Source organism: Camelina sativa, chromosome 4 (genome assembly GCF_000633955.1).
Source record: "Camelina sativa cultivar DH55 chromosome 4, Cs, whole genome shotgun sequence".
Classification (NCBI taxonomy): domain Eukaryota; kingdom Viridiplantae; phylum Streptophyta; class Magnoliopsida; order Brassicales; family Brassicaceae; genus Camelina; species Camelina sativa.
In genome coordinates this window covers 7276055-7296603 of record NC_025688.1, presented here as the reverse complement: position 1 = coordinate 7296603, position 20549 = coordinate 7276055, and the positions used below count along the sequence as shown (strand labels likewise).

The following is a 20549-nucleotide window of genomic DNA, read 5'->3' as shown; positions in this document are numbered from 1 at the left end:
TAGGATGAGAGTCAGTGTTTTGTTGGAAACAGAAAGGCTTTGGTGACTCCTTCAGCTTTTCAGACTCAGGCTGTTCAACCAGAACCGAATCAGGTCTTGTTGGCTCAAGGGAACTTCCAGAAACCAAAATGTTCACATTGCTTTCGTGTGGGACACATAGTGGATAAGTGCTACAAAGTACATGATTATCCACCTGGTCATCCAAGGGCTAAGAAGAACACGTTTGTGGGAAGTACGAACTTGACAAATGCCGAGCAGATTTATGTTCAAAAGGAAAATTGCCTTGAAGAGAGAGGAGAAGATATGTCCAAGGATCAGATTCAACACATGATATCTTATTTGAGCTCTAAACTCCAATCCACTAGCATCACTTCCTGTCTGGATAAGGCTATAGCTTCGACTTCAAATCTGTACCAACCATCTCCCAGATGACTGGTACCTTCCTTTCTCTTTATGATCTCACCTACTATGACATGTTAACTTCATCTATACCTCATGAAACTGAGTTGCCTTTTAGAGCTTGGGTCATAGATTCAGATGCTAGTCATCATGTCACCCATGAGAGAGAGAGATGTATGTAGAATACCAAACCTTAGAAAGAAACTATGTTAGAATTCCTAATGGCCAAACAGTCAAAATAGAGGGAATTGGTTACATTCAACTTACTAATGCATTAGCTCTTCATAATGTGTTATACATACCTGAATTCAAATTTAATTTGTTGAGTGTAAGTGTTGTTACTAAAACATTGAAGTCTAAAGTCATGGAGATCACACTTTATTTGTGAAGGAATCAAGTGAAGATTTTCTGGTAGTTTTGGTGTATGTGGATGAAATTTTGATTGGCAGTACTAATGATGCAGCTTGCCGTTTAAGGGATCAATTGAGTTCTGTTTTCCAATTACGAGATCTTGGTCCTCCGAAGTTCTTCCTTGGTATTGAAATTACGAGGAATGATGAAGGGATCATGATGTATCACCCCGCCTGCTTCTCTGTCACTTGTTGTCACTCGCTCCAGTGTGTCGTTGCGTGCACCGCAAGTTTCGTTATTTGTTTTGTTTTGGATTTACTTAAACAGTTGTTAGGATAAGCTCGAGTCTTTCTTTTAACTGCTTTAGGATTAGGACGTATCTTTTCTTCTTTGGTCTTAAATAGAGTCGCAAATCATTGTATCAACATCTTTGATTTGAAGTCTAATAAAAAACCTCAAAAGAGGCAATCTTAATTGCCCAAAAGAGCTTGTGTCAAGTCCTGAGAGGATGACTCTCGATCCGTTCCTGTTTGTTTCTTATCACCTGCAACGTCTCATTCGTTCCCTTCGCATCCCCACCTTCGAATAAAACACTCTGTTTGGCTTCGTAAAAACAGAGCCTTCGCTCCTTGATCCCCTTTTAAGCTTCCGCCTCTACACCAGTTGGTATCAGATTCGCGTCGTTCTTGGCCGAGTCTCAAATCATGCCTCCTAAACCAGAAACTTTGGTGGGTAACCAACCTGACAACACCATCGGCTGGACAGAGTTTCGTGACACCTTGCTCTCCTCTTAAACGACGTTGCAGAATTCCATCGCTGCTCTCACTCACGCCTTGCTTCACGAATGTATCGTGGCTGACCCTCGTCGTCCCCAGAACGTCAATGCTCCTCAACAAGGGCAATAACCCGACAACCCTGTTGTGCTTCCCGAACAACAGAATCGTGATCTGGCTCTGTTCCACCCTAATGATCAGCGGAATATTGATTCACGTTGGGAAGTTGGTTTTCGCCTTGACATTCAGGAGTTCCATGGTGGCATTAAAGGTGATTCCCTCCTTAATTGGCTTGTATCGGTTGAAGAAATGCTGGAGTTCAAAGGTGTCCCTGCTGATCGACGTGTCTCATTGGTGGCCACAAAGTTTCGAGATCACGCAGCTTCTTGGTGGCAGCAGACAAAAGTTATGAGGTCTCGCAATGGAAAAGCTCCTATTCAGACGTGGGATAAGTTGAAAACGAAGCTCAAGGAGACTTTCCTGCCTCACAATTACGATCGCACTATGTACAACAAACTTCAGAATTTGAGACAGGGTAGTCATTCGGTCGATGAGTACGCAGAGGAGTTTTATGTCCTGTGAACACGCAATGACCTTGTTGATAGCCAGTTTCAGTTGTTGTCAAGATTTATTGGAGGTCTTCGCCCGCAACTATAGAGTTCCCAAGCTCAGTTTGATCCGACCACGGTGGCTGAGGCTCACCGACGTGCTGCCTCGTTTGAACTACAACTCCATTCGTCTCTTTGGAACTCATCTTCGTCACGCCCTCGATCTGTTGACCAACATACCTCTTCCATTATCCAGCCATCACGCGATTTCAAGGATCTTGGTAAGCCGGACATTAAGTTGGGGTTTCGTGAAGATGATAATGGTGTCAAACGTTCCACTCGCAATGCCCTTCGATGTTTCTCATGTGGTGAAGCTGGTCACCGTCAAACTGCGTGTCCCAACCAGCAACGGAAAACTGCCTTGTTGGATGACAATGGTGCCCCTCCAGAGGACGTTTACGACTCCCATGAAGAAATAGAGGATCAGGAAGAAGATGATGTAGGCACCTTTGGTGATACTGGTGTCCCATTGGTCTCTCGACGTTCGTGTATCGCACCACCAGCCCCCACTGATAATTGGCTTCGTTGCAACATTTTCAAGTCTACCTGCACTATTTGATACCGCATTTGCACCGCAACGTGATCTATGAAATGGCCGTACGCAAACTTGACCTTCCTGTCGAACCTCACCCTCGTCCTTACTCACTCACTTTGTTGCATGAAGGCGTTGATGTTCGTGTCTCTCACCGAACGTTAGTGCCATTCTCCATTGGTCCATACTATAAGGATCGTTTTTACTTCGACATTGCTCCAATGGATGTCAGCCATTAAATTTTGGGCCGGCCTTGGGAATTTGATCGTAAGATCATCCATGATGGTGCCAAAAAACACCTATAAGCTTACGTGGAAACACACTAGATTGTCCTACTTCTATCGTCGGACCTCCACTGTTCACCTCCGCCTCCTCGTGACGACTTTGTTACGCGCCAGTTAGCCTTTCCTTACCACCGACGCCGCCGTTGTCATCTCCTCCACAATTGTTGTGTTCTTATACGGCCTTTGAGGAGGAACTGCGTATTGAAGGTATTGCGTGGCCAGTGTTTACATCGCAAGTAAGCAAACCAAATCATGTCCTCCACCCGAAGTTTGCCGCTCTGCTTCGAGAGTTTCACAATGTTTTTCTCGAGGACCTTCCCACGGGTCTACCTCCATTGCGTGATATCCAACATCATATCGATCTCACCCCCAGAGCCACCTTACCCAACCGTCCTCATTACCGTATGAGCCCCTCTTAAGATGAAGAATTTCGTCGTCAAGTAGAAGACCTTCTGCGCAAAGGCTACGTACGAGAGAGTCTAAGTCCATGTGTTGTACCGGCTTTGTTGATTCCAAAGAAAGATGGCTCTTGGCGGATATGTGTTGATAGCCGTGCCACAAACAAAGTTACATTTCGCTACCGGTTCCCCATTCCGCGTCTCGATGACCTTCTTGACCAGATTGGCTCCGCCTGTGTCTTCTCCAAGATCGAAGAATAAAGGATTATCTCGGACCTACACCAAGGTATTGACGGTGATTCTCAAATATCACAGAACAGTGAAGAGTGGCTATCACCAGATTCGTATTCGTCCTGGCGATGAGTGGAAGACAGCATTCAAGACGTGAGAAGGTTTGTTTGAGTGGCTGGTCATGCCGTTTTGGTTTGTCGAATGCCCTGAGTACGTTCATGCGAATTATGAATCAAGCACTGCGTCCATTTATTGGCAAGTTCGTGGTGGTTTACTTTGATGATATCCTCATCTTCAGTAAGTCTCTCGCTGACCACGAACAGCACATTCGGGATGTCCTTCTTATGTTACGCAAGGATAAGTTTTTTGCTGCCAAACACATATGTGAGTTTGGTGCTAATGAGGTTCAGTTTCTCGGCTATGTCATTTCTGATAAGGGGTTGACAGTCGATCAAGCTAAAGTGGAAAATGTTCGTTCTTGGCCTATTCCTCGTACGTTGACGGAGGTTCGAAGTTTTCACGGCTTGGCTGCGTTTTATCGCCGGTTTGTTCCCCATTTCAGTGCAATAATGACTCCCTCACGGGCTGCATTAAGGATGGGAAGTTTTTATGGTCCCCGGAGGCCGCTGGTGCTTTCGAACTTATCAAGGAGAAGCTTACCTCTGCTCCCGTGTTAGTCCTGCCTGATTTCTCTCTCACCTTTGAGTTGCATTGTGATGCGTCGAAGCTAGGGATTGGTGCGGTCCTTAGTCAGCAAGGCAAACCAATCTCCTACTTCAGTGAGAAGCTGTCTGGTGCCCGCCAGCGGTATAGTACCTATGACTCTGAGTTTTATGCGATTGTTCAAGCCATTCACCACTGGAGACATTACTTGTTTCATCGGGACTTCATCTTGTTCACAGACCATGATGCTCTTCGACACTTGGATAGTCAGGCAAAGGTTTCTGCTCGGCATGCTTCTTGGATTGCTTTTCTGCAACAATTTACCTTCTCTATTCGCCATCAGACCGGCAAGACTAACCGTGTTGTTGACGCTTTGAGCCGTCGCCACACTTTGTTGGCCTCCATTCACTCCTCTGTTCCGGGTTTCGACACATTTGCCTCTCTGTACTCCTCTGATCCTTATTTTTCCACAATTTTCACCGACGTTAGTCGCGGCCTACCAAGTGACTACACGGTTCATGTGGGGTTTTTGTTTAAGGGGCTTCGTGTGTGTATTCCTGAATGTAGTATGCGCCTCCAAATCATTCGTGAGCTTCATAATGAGGCTCATGTTGGTCGTGATCGTACGCTCAGCCTTGTTTCGGCATCCTATTATTGGCCTTCCTTGCGTCGCGATGTTGAACGGTTTGTTTCTCGCTATCACATTTGTCAGAAGGGTAAGGGAAAGGCCTCCAACACGGGACTTTATTTGCCATTACTGGTCCCCTCTCAACCCTGGACTCACCTCAGTATGGACTTTGTGCTGGGCTTGCCTCGCACTCAACGTGGTTTTGATTCTATTTTTGGGGTGGTAGATCGTTTTTCGAAGATGGCACATTTCATTCCTTGTAAGAAGACCATCAATGCTGTTAATGTGGCCACTCTTTTCTTTCGCGACATCTATCGCCTTCATGGGTTGCCATTATCCATTGTCTCCGACCGTGACTCGCATTTCTTGAGTCATTTTTGGCGTTCTTTGTAGAAACTCTTGAAGACTTCTCTTGACATGAGCACGACGTACCACCCGCAGAGTGATGGTCAAAATGAGGTTACTAACCGGTCGTTGGGTAGTTTGCTACGTTGCTTGGTGGGTGATCACATTCGCCGATGGGACACGGTGTTGTGTCAGGCAGAGTTTGCTCACAACCATGCGGTGAACCGCAGTTTGGGTTTCAGTCCTTTCCGTGTTGTTTATGGGCTCCTGCCTTGTGGTCCTTTGGATCTGACAGTGGTCCCGGACCATACACTGTTTCATGGGCAGGCGGTCGACTTTGTTTCTAAGTTGGCGCATGTGAATCAGGTACTCTGCCACAGCCAAGTACAAGGTTGCGGCTGATGCTGAGCGGCGTGAGCTGTTGTTTGATCCTGGTGATCTCGTCTGGGTCGTGCTCACCAAGGATCGTCTTCCGGCTCGGGAATATAACAAGCTTAAGGTTCGTTGTATTGGTCCGGTGGAGGTTCTCGAGCGCATTAACCCGAATGCTTATCGTCTCCGTTTGCCTTCCCACATGAATACTTCCGATGTCTTCAACATCAAGTATCTTTTGCCGTACCATGGTGACAATGACCTGCCGGATTCGTGGTCGAATCCTCTCCCACCTGGGGAGACCTGATGTAGCACCCCGCTTGCTTCTCTGTCACTTGTGGTCACTCGCTCCAGTGTGTCGTCGCGTGTACCGCAAGTTTCGTTATTTGTTTTGTTTTGGATTTACTTAAACAGTTGTTAGGATAAGCTCGAGTCTTTCTTTTAACTGCTTTAGGATTATGACATATCTTTTCTTTTTTGGCCTTAAATAGAGTCGCAAATCATTGTATCAACATCTTTGATTTGAAGTCTAATAAAAAACCTAAAAAGAGGCAATCTTAATTGCCCAAAAGAGCTTGTGTCAAGCCCTGTGAGGAGGACTCTCAATCCATTCCTGTTCGTTTCTTATCACCTGCAACGTCTTATTCGTTCCCCTCGCATCCCCACCTTCGATCAAACACTCTGTTTGGCTTCGTAAAAACAGAGCATTCACTCCTTGATCCCCTTTTAAGCTTCCACCTCCTACACCAGATCACTCTTATGCAACAGAAATATGTGCTTGATCTACTGGAGGCTACAAGTTTCTCTGATTGTAAACCTTCTCCTATACCTATGAAACCTGATTTGTAGATGTCTGCAACTGGTTTATCTACGCGTAAAGCTGCTGTTAAACATGCGAAGTCCATTGCGGAATGTGAAGATGAGGGTTTGGATACAGAGTGTACTGATAAATCTTTGGAGGTTGTTACGAAGCCATTTAAGAAGTTGTCTGCAGCTCAGACTGAACTTATCCCAAACATCAAATAATATAGAAGACTTATTGGAAAATTGCAGTATCTGACTATCACTAGGCCAGATATTTCCTATGTTGTGTCCAAATTGGCTCACTATTCTGCAGCTCCGAGGAAGTTCCATCTCACAACAGTTCATAAGATCTTGAGATATTTGAAGGGTACGATTGGACAAGGTTTGTTCTATGGTAAGGACGATGATTTTTCTATCTGTGGCTTTTTGGATGCAGATTGAGGAGGTTGCCCTGATAGTAGACGATTTGTCACTGGTTATGCTATCTTCATTGGCCAATCATTGGTTTCTTGGAAATCCAAGAAACAACATATGGTTTCTATGAGTTCTGTTGAATCTGAGTACCGAGCGATGAGCATGATTACCAAAGAGTTTTTATGGTTCACATATATTTTGAAGGTTTTGAGTTTTTCTTTTGCCTCTCCTGCATATCTATATTGTGATAATACTGCATCTCTTCACATCGCTAGCAACTCAGTTTACCATAAACGTACGAAGCACATTGAGTTTGATTGCCATAAGGTTCGTGAAGCTATTGAAGATAGTCTCATCAAGACCATGTATGTACAGACCGACAATCAGCACGCCGACGTTTTGACGAAGGCTCTATACCAAGCTCCCTTTCAAGAGAATATCAGCAAGATGAGAGTCATTAACATTTATTCCTCGCCATCTTGAGGGGGATATTAGAGTAGCTGGTTAATAACATTGGTTAACTTAATCTCAATTGATTATCGATTTAGTTTAGATCCGGTTTACTTCTATTTTGATGTATATAGCATTAATCTGTAAAAATTGTTACGATTACGAAATAAGAAAACCATTTCACAAAATCTCTTTGTTCTACGATTTTATTAAAGCCAAAGCTTAAACATACACTTGGAAAAACCAGCATATGAAAAACTAACTCACCTACACATATATGGTTGGAGACATGTATGACAGATTTTCTTAAACACTATTTTGTATACGCAGTTTTATATCTCGTCATAGTCTTTAACCTCCTGAATCTACCAATAGGGTTTGAAGGCTGGGATGTACCGCCTGCGTTCACGCGATGCCCACTGGATGATGATTTTCTCCTCGACACACCCTGATCACAGTCTCTGTACAAGTGGTTGAAATTGTTCTTCTAAATCTTGCTTAGTTTCTGATATGCGTTCCTATTATTTCATTCTCTTGACCTAGAGTAGTTTTTTTTCTTCTTTTTTTTTGTACAAGAGTTCAAACTTTATTACAAATTAGGCCACTACAAAGAAGCCTACAGTGGAAGAATCCACTTTACTTTAAAAATAAAAAAAATAAAAAAATAAAAAAATAAAAAATAAAGAGAAGCAAACTATTACAACAGCGGAAGAAACTTGATATAAACAGAACTTAAAAACATAAACTTCTTAGGAAGTTTTTAAAAAAAAAACGTCGTTCAAGTTCATGAACCCTTTCTCTCTGAATCCTTCTTTGTTGAGGTGGAACTTTTCCTCTTAGACGACTATTGATCGATAATTTGAGTTTAGGTATTATTATTAATATGTATGTTAAATTTATTTATGATTAAGAGGCCTGACTTATTGTTAAGGACTTCAACTCTTTACTTGTGTCTGTTACGTTGGTTTCTATTTAAACAATTATTGTCGTGTTGTAAAACTACAAGATTTCAGATTTTGGATTAATAAAGTAAGAGTGTTTTTTTCCTTCACTGAAGGGAGTGTAGTTAATTAGTGATCACAATTAAAAAGATTATTGTGAGATAAAACTCATCTTACTCTGTTCTTTCTTTCTTTTTTATTGAAAGTTTCTTTCTTTATTCGAGGGCCAATTTGAATACAAAGACAAGAAAAAATTCAGAAAAGTTCTACCGAAAATCTGAGATCGTGGAGGCAACATCACAACAAGGTGATTCCCATATTCGATGGGGATAATTATGCTTTCTAGCGAAAAAAAAGATGAAGATGATGTTATGTTCATGGGATGGGATGATCCTTAATATGTCATATTGTGAGACAAATTGATTTTATAATTTTATTTTTCGATTTCATACGTTTAGGTTATTAGTTTAACTACTGTTAAGTCATTTTAAGGTCTTTATTTGACATTAGGTTTGTTTTATAAATATCCAAAATGATGTAATTAAACTTAATAGCTTTTACACGGTTTCATAATCTCTATACGGTTGATGATAGGGATAATTTAATCGAGGTTGGGTGGTGACTTGGATGGTTGTGTTGGAGCCTAGAGGTGAAAGGTAGCTAGCTTTGGCAAACAAATAAGTTTGGCCATGTTCTTTTAAGAGTCGTACCATTCATATCAGCGACTGACTTTTGGTTTTGGAATATTCCAAGGTGTATAATTATAAATTCAGCAAACTCCCAACAAAGATATCTATTTTTACGGTGAAGATGAAGATACTGTTTTTACAGATCTCATAACGGCAATTTGATTTTTTAAATCCAACGGCTGTCGATGCTTTCAAACTAAAACTTAAGTTGTGTTGCTGGTTTTCTTAGTGATTTAAGTTGCAGCAGTAAAAATTTAAGAGATAAAGAAGAGATAATGGAGGAAAATAAAGACAAATTTTTTAATCGCCAGCAGCTTTCGTTGTGACTCTCTACCGAGTTTGAGGTTATTTTTGCATTTTTTTCCCCGGCCCCGTTTTAACAAATTCAGTACCATGTGTCTAGTTTCTAGCACACATCACGATCCAAACATCAAAATATTACCCACGAGATATGTGACAACGACCGGAATCTGAGATGATCAGGAGAAAGGTCCCTACGTGGACTTTAATATATGTGTCATCCTTTACAATTTATAAACAACACCACCAAACAAGACACTGACATGGTATTTATAATTTTTTTGTAATGCAAATTATGTAATAAGGAATCTCTATCTATCTTCTACGGTTTTGCATTATATTTTTGTCTTTGAATCTGTAGGGTCATAATTCATAAATCACGGGTTTCTTCATTTAGATATATAACCATAAATAGTTAAATATAGAACTACGCTTTTCGAGCAGACTTGGTAATGATTAAATATACTTGGTACGTAGGTATATACGATACGACATGTCGTTTCCATTCCTCAACTGCTTCTTTAGAGAATATCTTGTTGAGAGCTTGACTATTCCAATCATATATATGTTTGTTTGGCTTTCTTTTGACCTTATGGCCCCCAAATTAATAACCTAAACTAAAGAAGTAAATCAATAGTTTTGATCTATTCTTCTTAGGTATCTCAGAAAAAGGAAAAGAAAAAAAAATCATTCATCACATCGTAGTTGTAGGTTTTAGTCATCCGTAAAAAGTTTTAGTAACAAAAATAACCCCAAACTTTTATGGATTTTGGAAATTAGTCGGAGTTTCGTTCAAGAACTCCCCTTTCTATATAAAACAGTTAATCTATAAGTAATACAAATAGTGATAAGAATAATACCTACTTTTATGTAAATAATTAAACATTTTTCAAGAAATAATTTAAGTTCTCAATTTAGTAAAAAAAAGGTAGTAATATCTATATAGTTTTAATTTTTATTTTTAAAAATTATATAATTAGTGGAAACTATAAAAACAAACACACATATATATATATATGTGTACTACTATCGATATATAAAACAAATGTATATAGCATTTTATAAGGGTGTTCATATAAAACAAAAATGTATACATATTTTATAATGGGTAATGCTAGCTCGAGAATCAAAATACAGGAGAGTGTGTGGTGTGGAGACAAGTGACCAGCGGATCTCACTTGAGTAATTTCATTAATTGAGAGACAATATTCGTAACCTATTCACTATTTTTATCCACCGCTTAACTTGTTAGTTGGGACAAAGTTATTATACTCAAATATATTTTAATATGTACTTGTATATTCAATGTATACACATATATAAATGAGTAATATACAATATGTGCTTGTATATTCAATTTATATATAACTAATAAGTTACAGATGTCAAGTCCATATGTTTTGGAGCCCGGAAACTATAGCAGGTTATTTTAATCTCTTTTATATTTATTATAGGCGCTTGAACTCACAATCTTGAAAATTCTAATTCTGTTGAGTGATAGATTAATAATATATTGACTAAGCTGCTATAATATATAAGAGATTCAAATAATAACTTTTTTTTTTTTTGATGATTCAAGTTCATATACGTACAACCAAATTAACTCAAAACCAAAAAAAACTTATCCTCCTGGCCCTGTTGTTCTATGGTGAACTGTGGAACTTTTAAATTAATTTGTTCCGACTCTGTTCTATATATAACTAAACATTAATATCAAATTAAATATTCCAACAAAAAATGATAATTTTAGTAGAATTTAGTAAATAGTAGTCTAGCATATTGTAGTTCTTATATATAAAAAAAAATTAGTGTATTGAAGTTATAGAGTATACAATGTAACAAACAAACTGGTTAACATGAAGTGAATAAAAATACAAACTTCAAAATCATCAGTGTGAATCTTTTTTTCTCTCTCTCGAAAAGAAGTTCGCCCTAGCCGCCGTCGTCAAGTCTTTACTTCGATCTGATCTTTCCGGTCACCGACGCTCCTCGCCGGAGTTGTGAGAGGGTCGTCCTTTGTCTGTCTCTTTCATGTCTAGTTAATCATGAGCCTTCCCCAGCCCTTCTCCGACGAATAGCTTCAAAGGTTTCGGAATAGCATCAAAGTTTGTATCTTCTCCGTGTGCGGCGAGATCCTCCTTGCGCGTCGCCTCCTTTTGGTTCGCGATGGTGAACCGCGACTTGCTCTGTCTAATCGATGGCTGTTCTTGAGCGTAATTTCAGATATGGTGTTTGTTGGCCTTAGTTGTTTGATGGTAATAGACGGGTCGTTGGTCTCTACTGCGGCTGAGATGCTTTTGCCTCCTCTACGGTAACATCTGGCCTTTGTATTCTTATGTCCTGTTAGTGCTGCCTTAGGTCTCTTTGTTTAGAAAGTGGTTAGGTTACCTTTGGCTACATTCTCATCAATTCAAGCTCGTTTGGTATATCTCCAGTTTGCTTGGTGGTGGTGAGATCCTCCTTGCGCGTCGCCTCCTTTTGGTTCGCGATGGTGAACCGCGACTTGTTCTGTCTAATCGATGACTGTTCTTGAGCGTAATTTCAGATATGGTGTTCGTTGGCCTTAGTTGTTTGATGGTAATAGACGGGTCGTTGGTCTCTACTGCGGCTGAGATGCTTTTGCCTCCTCTACGGTAACATCTGGCCTTTGTATTCTTCTGTCCTGTTAGTGCTGCCTTAGGTCTCTTTGTTTAGAAAGTGGTTAGGTTACCTTTGGCTACATTCTCATCAAGTCAAGCTCGTTTGGTATATCTCCAGTTTGCTTGGTGGTGGTGAGATCCTCCTTGCGCGTCGCCTCCTTTTGGTTCGCGATGGTGAACCGCGACTTGTTCTGTCTAATCGATGACTGTTCTTGAGCGTAATTTCAGATATGGTGTTCGTTGGCCTTAGTTGTTTGATGGTAATAGACGGGTCGTTGGTCTCTACTGCGGCTGAGATGCTTTTGCCTCCTCTACGGTAACATCTGGCCTTTGTATTCTTCTGTCCTGTTAGTGCTGCCTTAGGTCTCTTTGTTTAGAAAGTGGTTAGGTTACCTTTGGCTACATTCTCATCAAGTCAAACTCGTTTGGTATATCCCCAGTTTGCTTGGTGGTGGCTTTAGTGTTATCTTTGTTGAGTCAGTTCTTGGTTTTTCTTCGGTAGTTGATATGTTGGGGGTTAGAATCTGGAAATTGCTCTTCCTTTTCTTAGAGCCCTCTTGCTGGTTTGAGATTAGTTTTATGCTCTAGGTTCGTTCTTGGTGTTAGCCATTTGGATGGTATTTTGTTGCTGAGTCACCTACTAGCCTTTCTTCGAGTTTCCTGTTGGAAGCTTTAGAGTTAGGTTTTAGTCAAAGCAGTGGAATGGTTCTCTACTTCTTATTTTGCGAAGACGTTGTCAGTTTTAAGTCTGTAGGTGGCTGAAGCTGGTTCGACGAGTGTCCGTGTGTAAGAATAGCTGATCTTGCGTGGCTTGTCTCCAGTCGTTTTAAAGGTTTCTGCCTTTTCCCTAAAGTTTTTAGTTCTCTCTAATCGACTGGTGAGGTGTGATGGAAGTTGTATTTGTGTCTCTGGTCGTGTTGGGCTCCTTCTTTCTTCTCTGTCGATTTGCTTTCTGGTTGTCTTTGGTGTGAGGTTTCCGGTCTTCTAGTGCTTTCGTCATTTACAGGATTTATAGGGAAGTTTGATGGGAATCTTTTATGCTTTTGTTCAATTTTAGAGTTTAGTTCTTTTGTCTTCCCCTTGTATTATCTTTTGTTTGCAATCTGTTTCCCTTTATTTTGGGACTTTGTTTCTCTCTTGTAGGCTAATGTTTCTGGGGATATTCTTGTAGTTTGCCGGCATATGTTTCCCTTGTTTGGGTATTGTATTCTAAACTGTTGTAATCTACTTTGTTGTGAAACCAAATTTATCAATAAAATTTTAGATGTTAAAAAAAAAGAATAAAAATGCAAACCTGTTAAACTTACAATATAACATTTTGCAAAAAATCTGATTCACATGTAGTAAATTTTTTTTTTCTTTGGGGGTAAATAAATACTTACCTGTATTGCCAGAAAGTATAATAAACATAATAGAACCAACTGCCAAATTTTGGCTTTAAAATAAATAAAAATAAGGTACGTAGCCGGTGGGAATGTAGGGTAACAGAGATAAATATGCGCCTATGCAAATAGTCATGATTAATTACCCAAGGATACGTATTGATGAGTGTGTGTATATAAGCACGTGTCACGGAAACAATCTCTTCCTCTCTCTCTCACACGCACACACACAGACACAAAAATAATCAGAGAATAAAAAAAAAAGAGAGGATGAGAATAAGGAGAAGAGAAGAAAGAGAGAATCAAGAATACAAGAAAGGGTTATGGACAGTTGAAGAAGACAACATCCTTATGGACTATGTTCTTACTCACGGCACTGGCCAATGGAACCGCATCGCACTACAAGAAAACAGTCAATTAGCGACTACAAGTAGCGACTACATTTGTAGTCGCCAAAAATAACGACCAGATAGTGACCACTTTGCGACTATGTTGTGACTACAGTAATTTACTCGCCAAACAGTCACTGCTTTACGACCACATTAGATGGTCGTAATATAGTCGTCAATTTAGCGACTATTCTACGACTCATTCGGCGAGTCGTTAAACAGTCACCGCGTAGTCGCCAAATAGTCATAAAAGACAGTTAAAAAACGTGTTTTTTCTGTGGGGGCCAACTGATATTGAGTAGTCGCCTATTAGTGGCATAGATGTAGTCTTTAAAAACAAATTGCATCCATTTGTCATCTCATTCCAACACAATTGTCTTTCCTTCCCCAAAAAAAAATGTAGATCAAAAAAAAAATTTGACTTTATAAAAACTTTTATTTTCTCCAAAAAAATATATATATAGTTCTTAAAAAAACACAAAATATATATATATATATATATATATATATAATGGCAGGAAATTTTTCATTAGAATTCGAATTAGTGGGGTTGGACCAATTCTCGTTTGGAAGTAGCCAAGATACAGTTCAGAATAATGGCGGTAAGTTTTTCTGTCCATGTAGTGTTTGCAAGAACAATAGATGTCTCTCGGGTAGAAGAGTTATGATGCATCCGTTCGATGCATTTTTTAAGAAGCCTATCATTTTTTTACTTTTATTCACAAACAATATTTGCATAGGATTTGTACTTATGAATATGCTCTATTTAAAGCATCTATATTGGTTATATATAGAATCTTTTCCTTATTTATTTTTTTGTTTCAATATTCATTAAGGATTAATAAATACTAAAATAATTTATGTGAAGATTTATTATTATAATTAAGATAGAAATTATATATAGAATAATATATTATAAACTCTAATCTTAAACTTATAAATTAATTCTTAATCTTAGAAATTATTGAATTTAGAAATTATTGAACTTAGAAATTATTAAATTTAGTTATATATAGAATTATTGAACTTAGAAATTTTTTTTGTTTAAGGTCATTGCATTAATTTAGGCCCAAATCTAGGTTAATTACCCAATTTAGGCCCAAATCCATTAACATTCCGTTAAAAAAAAAACCCTAATCTTCTTATCTCTTCTCATTCGAGACAAGGGTTCCTCGAGACAAACCCTAAAGCCGCAATCGACAGTCTCTCTTCACACTCTCTCTTCTCAATCGTCTTTCTCTTCTCAATCTCTCTTCTCAATCGACACTCTCTCTTCTCAATCTCTCTTCTCAGTCTCTTGTCTCAATCATCACACGATGCCTGCTCGAGGAAGAAAGAGAAAACTCGATCGTAATCATTCTCAGATTCCCGGAGGGTCAAGACTACGACATACTAATCTACCCAGTCAGTACGACTTCACGCCGGCAGTCCAAGCTCCTCGTACGCAGCAGACACCTGATGAAGTCCCCATTTTGCCACGACATTCAACGGAATCCCAGATCCGGGACTATCCTCCGCCTCAACAACTATTTCAGGGCTCCGTTACTCGCCAACCTCCACCTCAAGTACGCCGGTCTCCTTCAGTAGAAGTTAACTACAATCCAGCGACTCATGCAACTCTTCAAGATGACTCTCCGCCTTCTCCAGCTCAACGCTCTCAGGCTCGTAGTCATCAGACTCGTAGTCATCCATCGCATCCATCGTCCCAAGGCAACAACTTCGAAGAAGAAACTTCTACGGTGTTGCCGGAGCTCCAGGAGGACGTGGTTCGGGCTCTAAATGCCCTGCTTGTGGTGCCAGGTCGGGATAAGTTCACCACGGTCCTCTCTCCCACACCCTTACCGAACACCCAATGGTATGATTTTTCTCTCTTATCATGTATTTGTAATGGTGTTTTGTGAATGTTAGAAGAGAAATCTGTAGGTCAATGTTTATTTCGTTTGGTTTATTGTGTCTTTAGGATAGTGATTATGATTGTGTCTTTAGGATTGTGTCTTTAGATTCATGTTTATTTCGTTTATTATGATTTCGTTTGGTTTATTGTGTCTTTAGGATTGTGTCTTTAGATTCATGTTTATTTCGTTTGGTTTATGTTTATTTCGTTTGGTTTATTGTGTCTTTAGGATTGTGATTATGATAACGAGAGTAAGTTTATTATGATTTCGTTTGGTTTATTGTGTCTTTAGGATTGTGTCTTTAGATTCATGTTTGTGTATTCATTGCTTGTGTATTATGATATATTGCTTGTGTATTGAGATTCATGTTTATGTTTACTGGTTGAAGTATTGTTTATGTTTACTGGTTGAAGTATTGTTTCTTTTGACTCATTAACTGATGCCTCTTGTATTGTTTCTTTTCGAGGTTTACTCGTGACAAAGGGTCAAAACTTGTTCGGAAGATTACTAAAATTCTTCTAAACAAATTCGAAGGTCCCTTCTACAGCTGGACATGTGTGCCGCGGGACAAACAAGAGAGATACTTCATTGAGTTCGCGGTAAGGATATATGTCACATGTCTTCTTTTCACTTACAATAAGCCTTATGTCACATAGCTTTACATGTCTTCTTTTCACTAACAATAGCTCCTTTTTTCTAGAAAACCCACACCTGGGATCCTTTGATAACCGGAACTGTTCAAGCTTATTTTGAGAAAATCTGTCAAAAGCGGATCAAAGACATGGTTAGCAATGTGAGGACTAGTCGAGTTCAACCAACCTGGATTGGAGACACTCTCTGGAGCACGATGGAGGATTACTGGGACACTGAAGAAGCACAACAAAAGAGTAAAACCTACTCTCAGGCCCGTATGTCTGACCGTAACGGCCTAGGTCCTCATGTCCACCTCTCAGGGCCAAAGTCTTATCAACAGCTTCAAGACGAAATGGTTAAGTGTTATTTACTCTGTTATTTAACTGTTATTCTTACTTAACTGTTATTTTTTAAAGTTAATCTCTTATAACATTGCAGGTTGAGGAATTGGGAAGAGAAGTCCGACTTGGTGAGGTTTTCATCAAGGCACATACAAAGCCTGATGGTACATATGTTGATCGGAAGGCAGAAAAGATTGCAGGGACATATGAGAAGACTGTTCAAGAGAGGTTGTCTCAGCTCGAGGCAGAGTCTTTTGCTGTGTCAGATGGAGAATCACGGCCACGGGACCTCACAACAGAAGAATATACAGAAATTTTCCTGGAGGTAACTTTTTTAAAAAACCAATACACATTTATAGTCTTGGAGTTTAATTTGTCATCTTCTAACCTCCACTTTTCTCTTATTTTCAAGTCCACTGAGAAGGATTCAAGAGGAACACCTTATGGAGTTGGAAGCCTCAAGGACTGCCTTGTCGATGGAACGCATAAGCAAGCATGTGGCTCAACTACCTTTGTGGCTCTCGAAGAACAGTTGAAGAAAGCTCAACGCATGATAGAAGAACAGGCTGCTCAACTGGAGCGGCTTGCTGCGCATGATGAAGAACAGGCTGCTCAACTGCAGCGGCGTGATGCAGAACTTGCTGCGCAATCCAAAGTTATTGCTGCCCAGAACGGCAAGATTGACCAATTCTCCATCGTGGAAGATTTTCTGAGGGAATGTGATCCGCGGTTTCAGAAGTTTGTTGCAAGCCATTCAGCTAAAGAGACAACTCCAACTCCATCAACATCTGCTTAAGGTACTCTTCACTTCTAGCTCATCTTATACAATCATCTGGGATCATTTCTTTTTCTTTGTACCTTCATTTTTTCAACTTGACAGAACCTTAAGGTATTGTGTTATAACAGGGATCAATTCCAGATTTGAGAAGGATACAAGCAGACGAAGCTAACTTGGGAAACGATTGGAAGAAGCTTTTCTTGTTGTTTTCTTGATCAATGTTTTTTCTTTTTGTTATCTTTTGAACTTGGGGTTGTAATGAATATGATGTTTCTTTCTTTTTGTTAATCTTTTGAACTTGGGTTGTAATGAATATGATGATACTTAAGATGTGTTTTGTTAAGATGTGTTTTGTTTATGTAATATTAATTGTAGTTATTTTTATAATTGTTCAAATATAAGAATTAGATGTAAATCCAATTAAAGAGAATTTGTAAAACAAAATTCAAATATAAAATTAAAGATAAATCAAAATAAATATTTATAATATAAATATAAATATTTATATGTAATATTATTTAAATACATAATCGTAAAGTAGTCGTAAAGTAGTCACTACATTTAGTGACTAATTTACGACTATACAAATAGTCTTAATGTAGTCGTAAACTAGTCACTAACTTAGTGACTACATTACGACTGATTTACGACTGATTTACGACTACAAAAGATTGTCGTAATGTAGTCGCCATTTGGCGACTAAAATTACGACTATAAATTTTAGCGACTCTCAGTTAGCGACTACAGGTTTTAGTCGCAATTTGGTCGTAACACTCCTTTTAGCGACTAAATAATGACTAATAGTGTAGTCGCTATTGGCTTGTTTTCTTGTAGTGTCGTCAGAAAAACTGGTACCATCTCTCTCTCTCTCTCAATGTGTTTTCTTTATATAAATCTTAGTCTCTAGCTAGTTTTTCTATATCACTCAACTTGATTAATTTTGGGTTTTGTTTTATTCTAATGAATTGTTAGGGCTGAAGAGGTGTGGGAAAAGTTGTAGACTGAGATGGATGAATTATCTGAGCCCTAATGTGAAGAAAGGCACTTTCACTGAACAAGAAGAAGACCTCATTATTCGTCTCCACAAGCTCCTCGGCAATAGGTACATACATTTTTATGTAATTAATACTATATTATATGCCATGTCTTTTAATTTGAAAGAGTTTTTAGTGAAAAATAGTTAAATGTTTTATTTGCGAATGTCAACAATAAAATAAGTAGCACAAGAAAAATAATTGCTTTCTCATATGTGTTGGTGCCTTCGGTGGATTACTTCAATTTTAAAAGGTGTTTCTCCATACATTCTTCAAGTATATCTTTTAAACTTAAAATATATTCATTTTTTAAATATAATTTTCATATTAAGTGTATATGGTGAAAATAGTCGCTTTTCAAGATCAAATTCATTACATATATAGAAACGTTTTCCACAATTCGAAAAAAAAAATTATACCTCTCTCTAGGTTTGTATATAAAATATTAAATATACATTCATTTATAATAAATCATATTCAGATAGATGTCACAATCATATCATTTAGATACTATATTTAAGATACTCTCCCCCAAATTCAGATGGTCTTTAATAGCTAAAAGAGTACCGGGAAGAACAGATAACCAAGTCAAGAATTACTGGAACACTCATCTCAGCAAAAAACTCGTCGGAGATTACTCATCCGCCGTAAAAACCACCGGAGATGATGAAAACTCCCCGCCGTCATTGTTCATCACCGCCACCACAACTTCTTCTCTTCATCATCAACAAGAAAATATCTACGAGAATTTAGCCAAGGACTTCGACGGCATCGTATCAGCTTCGTATGAGGATAAACCAAAACCCGAACCGGACCAAACCGGTGTCTTAGTGGCAAGTACTAATGATCCGAGTCACTATTATGGCAATAACGCTTTGTGGGATCATGGAGACGAGTTCGAGTTGAGTTCACTTGTTATGATGAATTTTGCTTCTGATATTGAGTACTGCCTCTAGTTTAATTGTTACTGTTTTGAATTGTCTTAATTCAGAGATAAATAACAACTATTTATGGATACCGATGTCATATGAATATTGATATCAATACTTATACGTACTTCTTCTTTTTTTTTGTTTTTCGTAATACTTATACGTACTTCTTTATATTTTCCAAAGGGGCAATAAATTTTACCTTGCGCATTAAAAGAAAGGAAAAAAACTATATGAGTTTTACTATAGCTTATTAGGTAGAAATAAAATAAATTTTAGTGTATGTAACATGTAACAGAATAACTTATATGTTTTTTTTAAAATTTGTGTGGAAAATGGTAAGATGACGCTTCTTATATAAAACAAAGGGAATTATATATTTTAGAGATGAATATCGTAAAATGTACCGTACACTTATTTCTCATTGCATGGCATGTTCACCGGCCACGTCTAATTTACCAATGCAATAATCCTCTCTTACATTTAAAGTGTTTTGAGAATATTTAAAAATTATCAAAGTTTACATTTGCAATTAGTTATTTTCTTTATAATAACTAGACATGTACTAGTGTAATATATGTATTAAATGCAACAGCGAATCTAGAAACCTTTTTTAATGGGGTCGAAATATAACTTTAAGAATCAATTTTTGAGAGAAATATTTTTTTTTTGTTAAATATACTTATCCTAATTAAATTAGAAGTTTTTGCTTTGTTGAAGAAAGAAAGTTAGAAAATATTGGATTTTATATTTTATTTTTGGTTTTATGTGATATGACAATATGTAAAATCAATAAATATTAGAGATAATTCAGAAAAAGAAAGATTTTATTTTCTTCTATATTTCTGTTAATTAAAACATACAAAAATATAACTTTTAGAAATAGACTAATAAAATATTGAAAAACAATTAAACAAAAGCAAATAGATTTATGGGTTTTAGACTAAATAAATTATTTTTTATGGGTTCATTATAATAAATTGTATTAAAAATTGGTAAATTTACACTATATAACTTTTTTTTTAATTTAATGAGGGGTTAACTAACCCCATATTCTCTCACTTGGGTCCGCCCTTGATTAAATGTACCTGAACGTGAACGTGAACCTAAGCCTAAACCTATGTTCTTATTGTGTTATGAACTTAGGAGTTGGACTAGGAGTCAGGGTGAACATGCGATGCAATTTAGAAAGCCATGTACAAAAAAAAAAACATGCGATGTAATTTACTTGCGTCCCATATTAATATTTAATCCATAAGTCACAAACTAACAAGTGAACACTAATTTCACAAATCATAAATGGCACCCATATTTTCAATTTGATTAACTATTTTTAATAGAAAAGAA

General features: G+C 38.2%; 2 protein-coding genes and 1 long non-coding RNA gene across 3 annotated transcripts; all 3 read left to right on the top strand.

Moving 5' to 3' along the window:
• LOC104780039 lies at window positions 11001-13090 on the top strand. Its single transcript, XR_766634.2, has 3 exons — window positions 11001-11493; window positions 11618-11815; window positions 11940-13090. It is a non-coding gene; the product is annotated as an uncharacterized LOC104780039 (long non-coding RNA).
• Window positions 16335-17364, top strand: LOC109132456. Its single transcript, XM_019244068.1, has 4 exons — window positions 16335-16475; window positions 16559-16786; window positions 16874-17258; window positions 17342-17364. Exons 1-3 carry the CDS (start codon window positions 16335-16337, stop codon window positions 17255-17257), a joined length of 753 nt encoding a protein of 250 aa, XP_019099613.1. The 3' UTR covers window position 17258; window positions 17342-17364.
• On the top strand, window positions 18033-19300 carry LOC104783639 (trichome differentiation protein GL1-like). The gene is made up of 3 exons (XM_010508770.2): window positions 18033-18090; window positions 18212-18341; window positions 18815-19300. Exons 1-3 carry the CDS (start codon window positions 18033-18035, stop codon window positions 19227-19229), a joined length of 603 nt encoding a protein of 200 aa, XP_010507072.1. The 3' UTR covers window positions 19230-19300.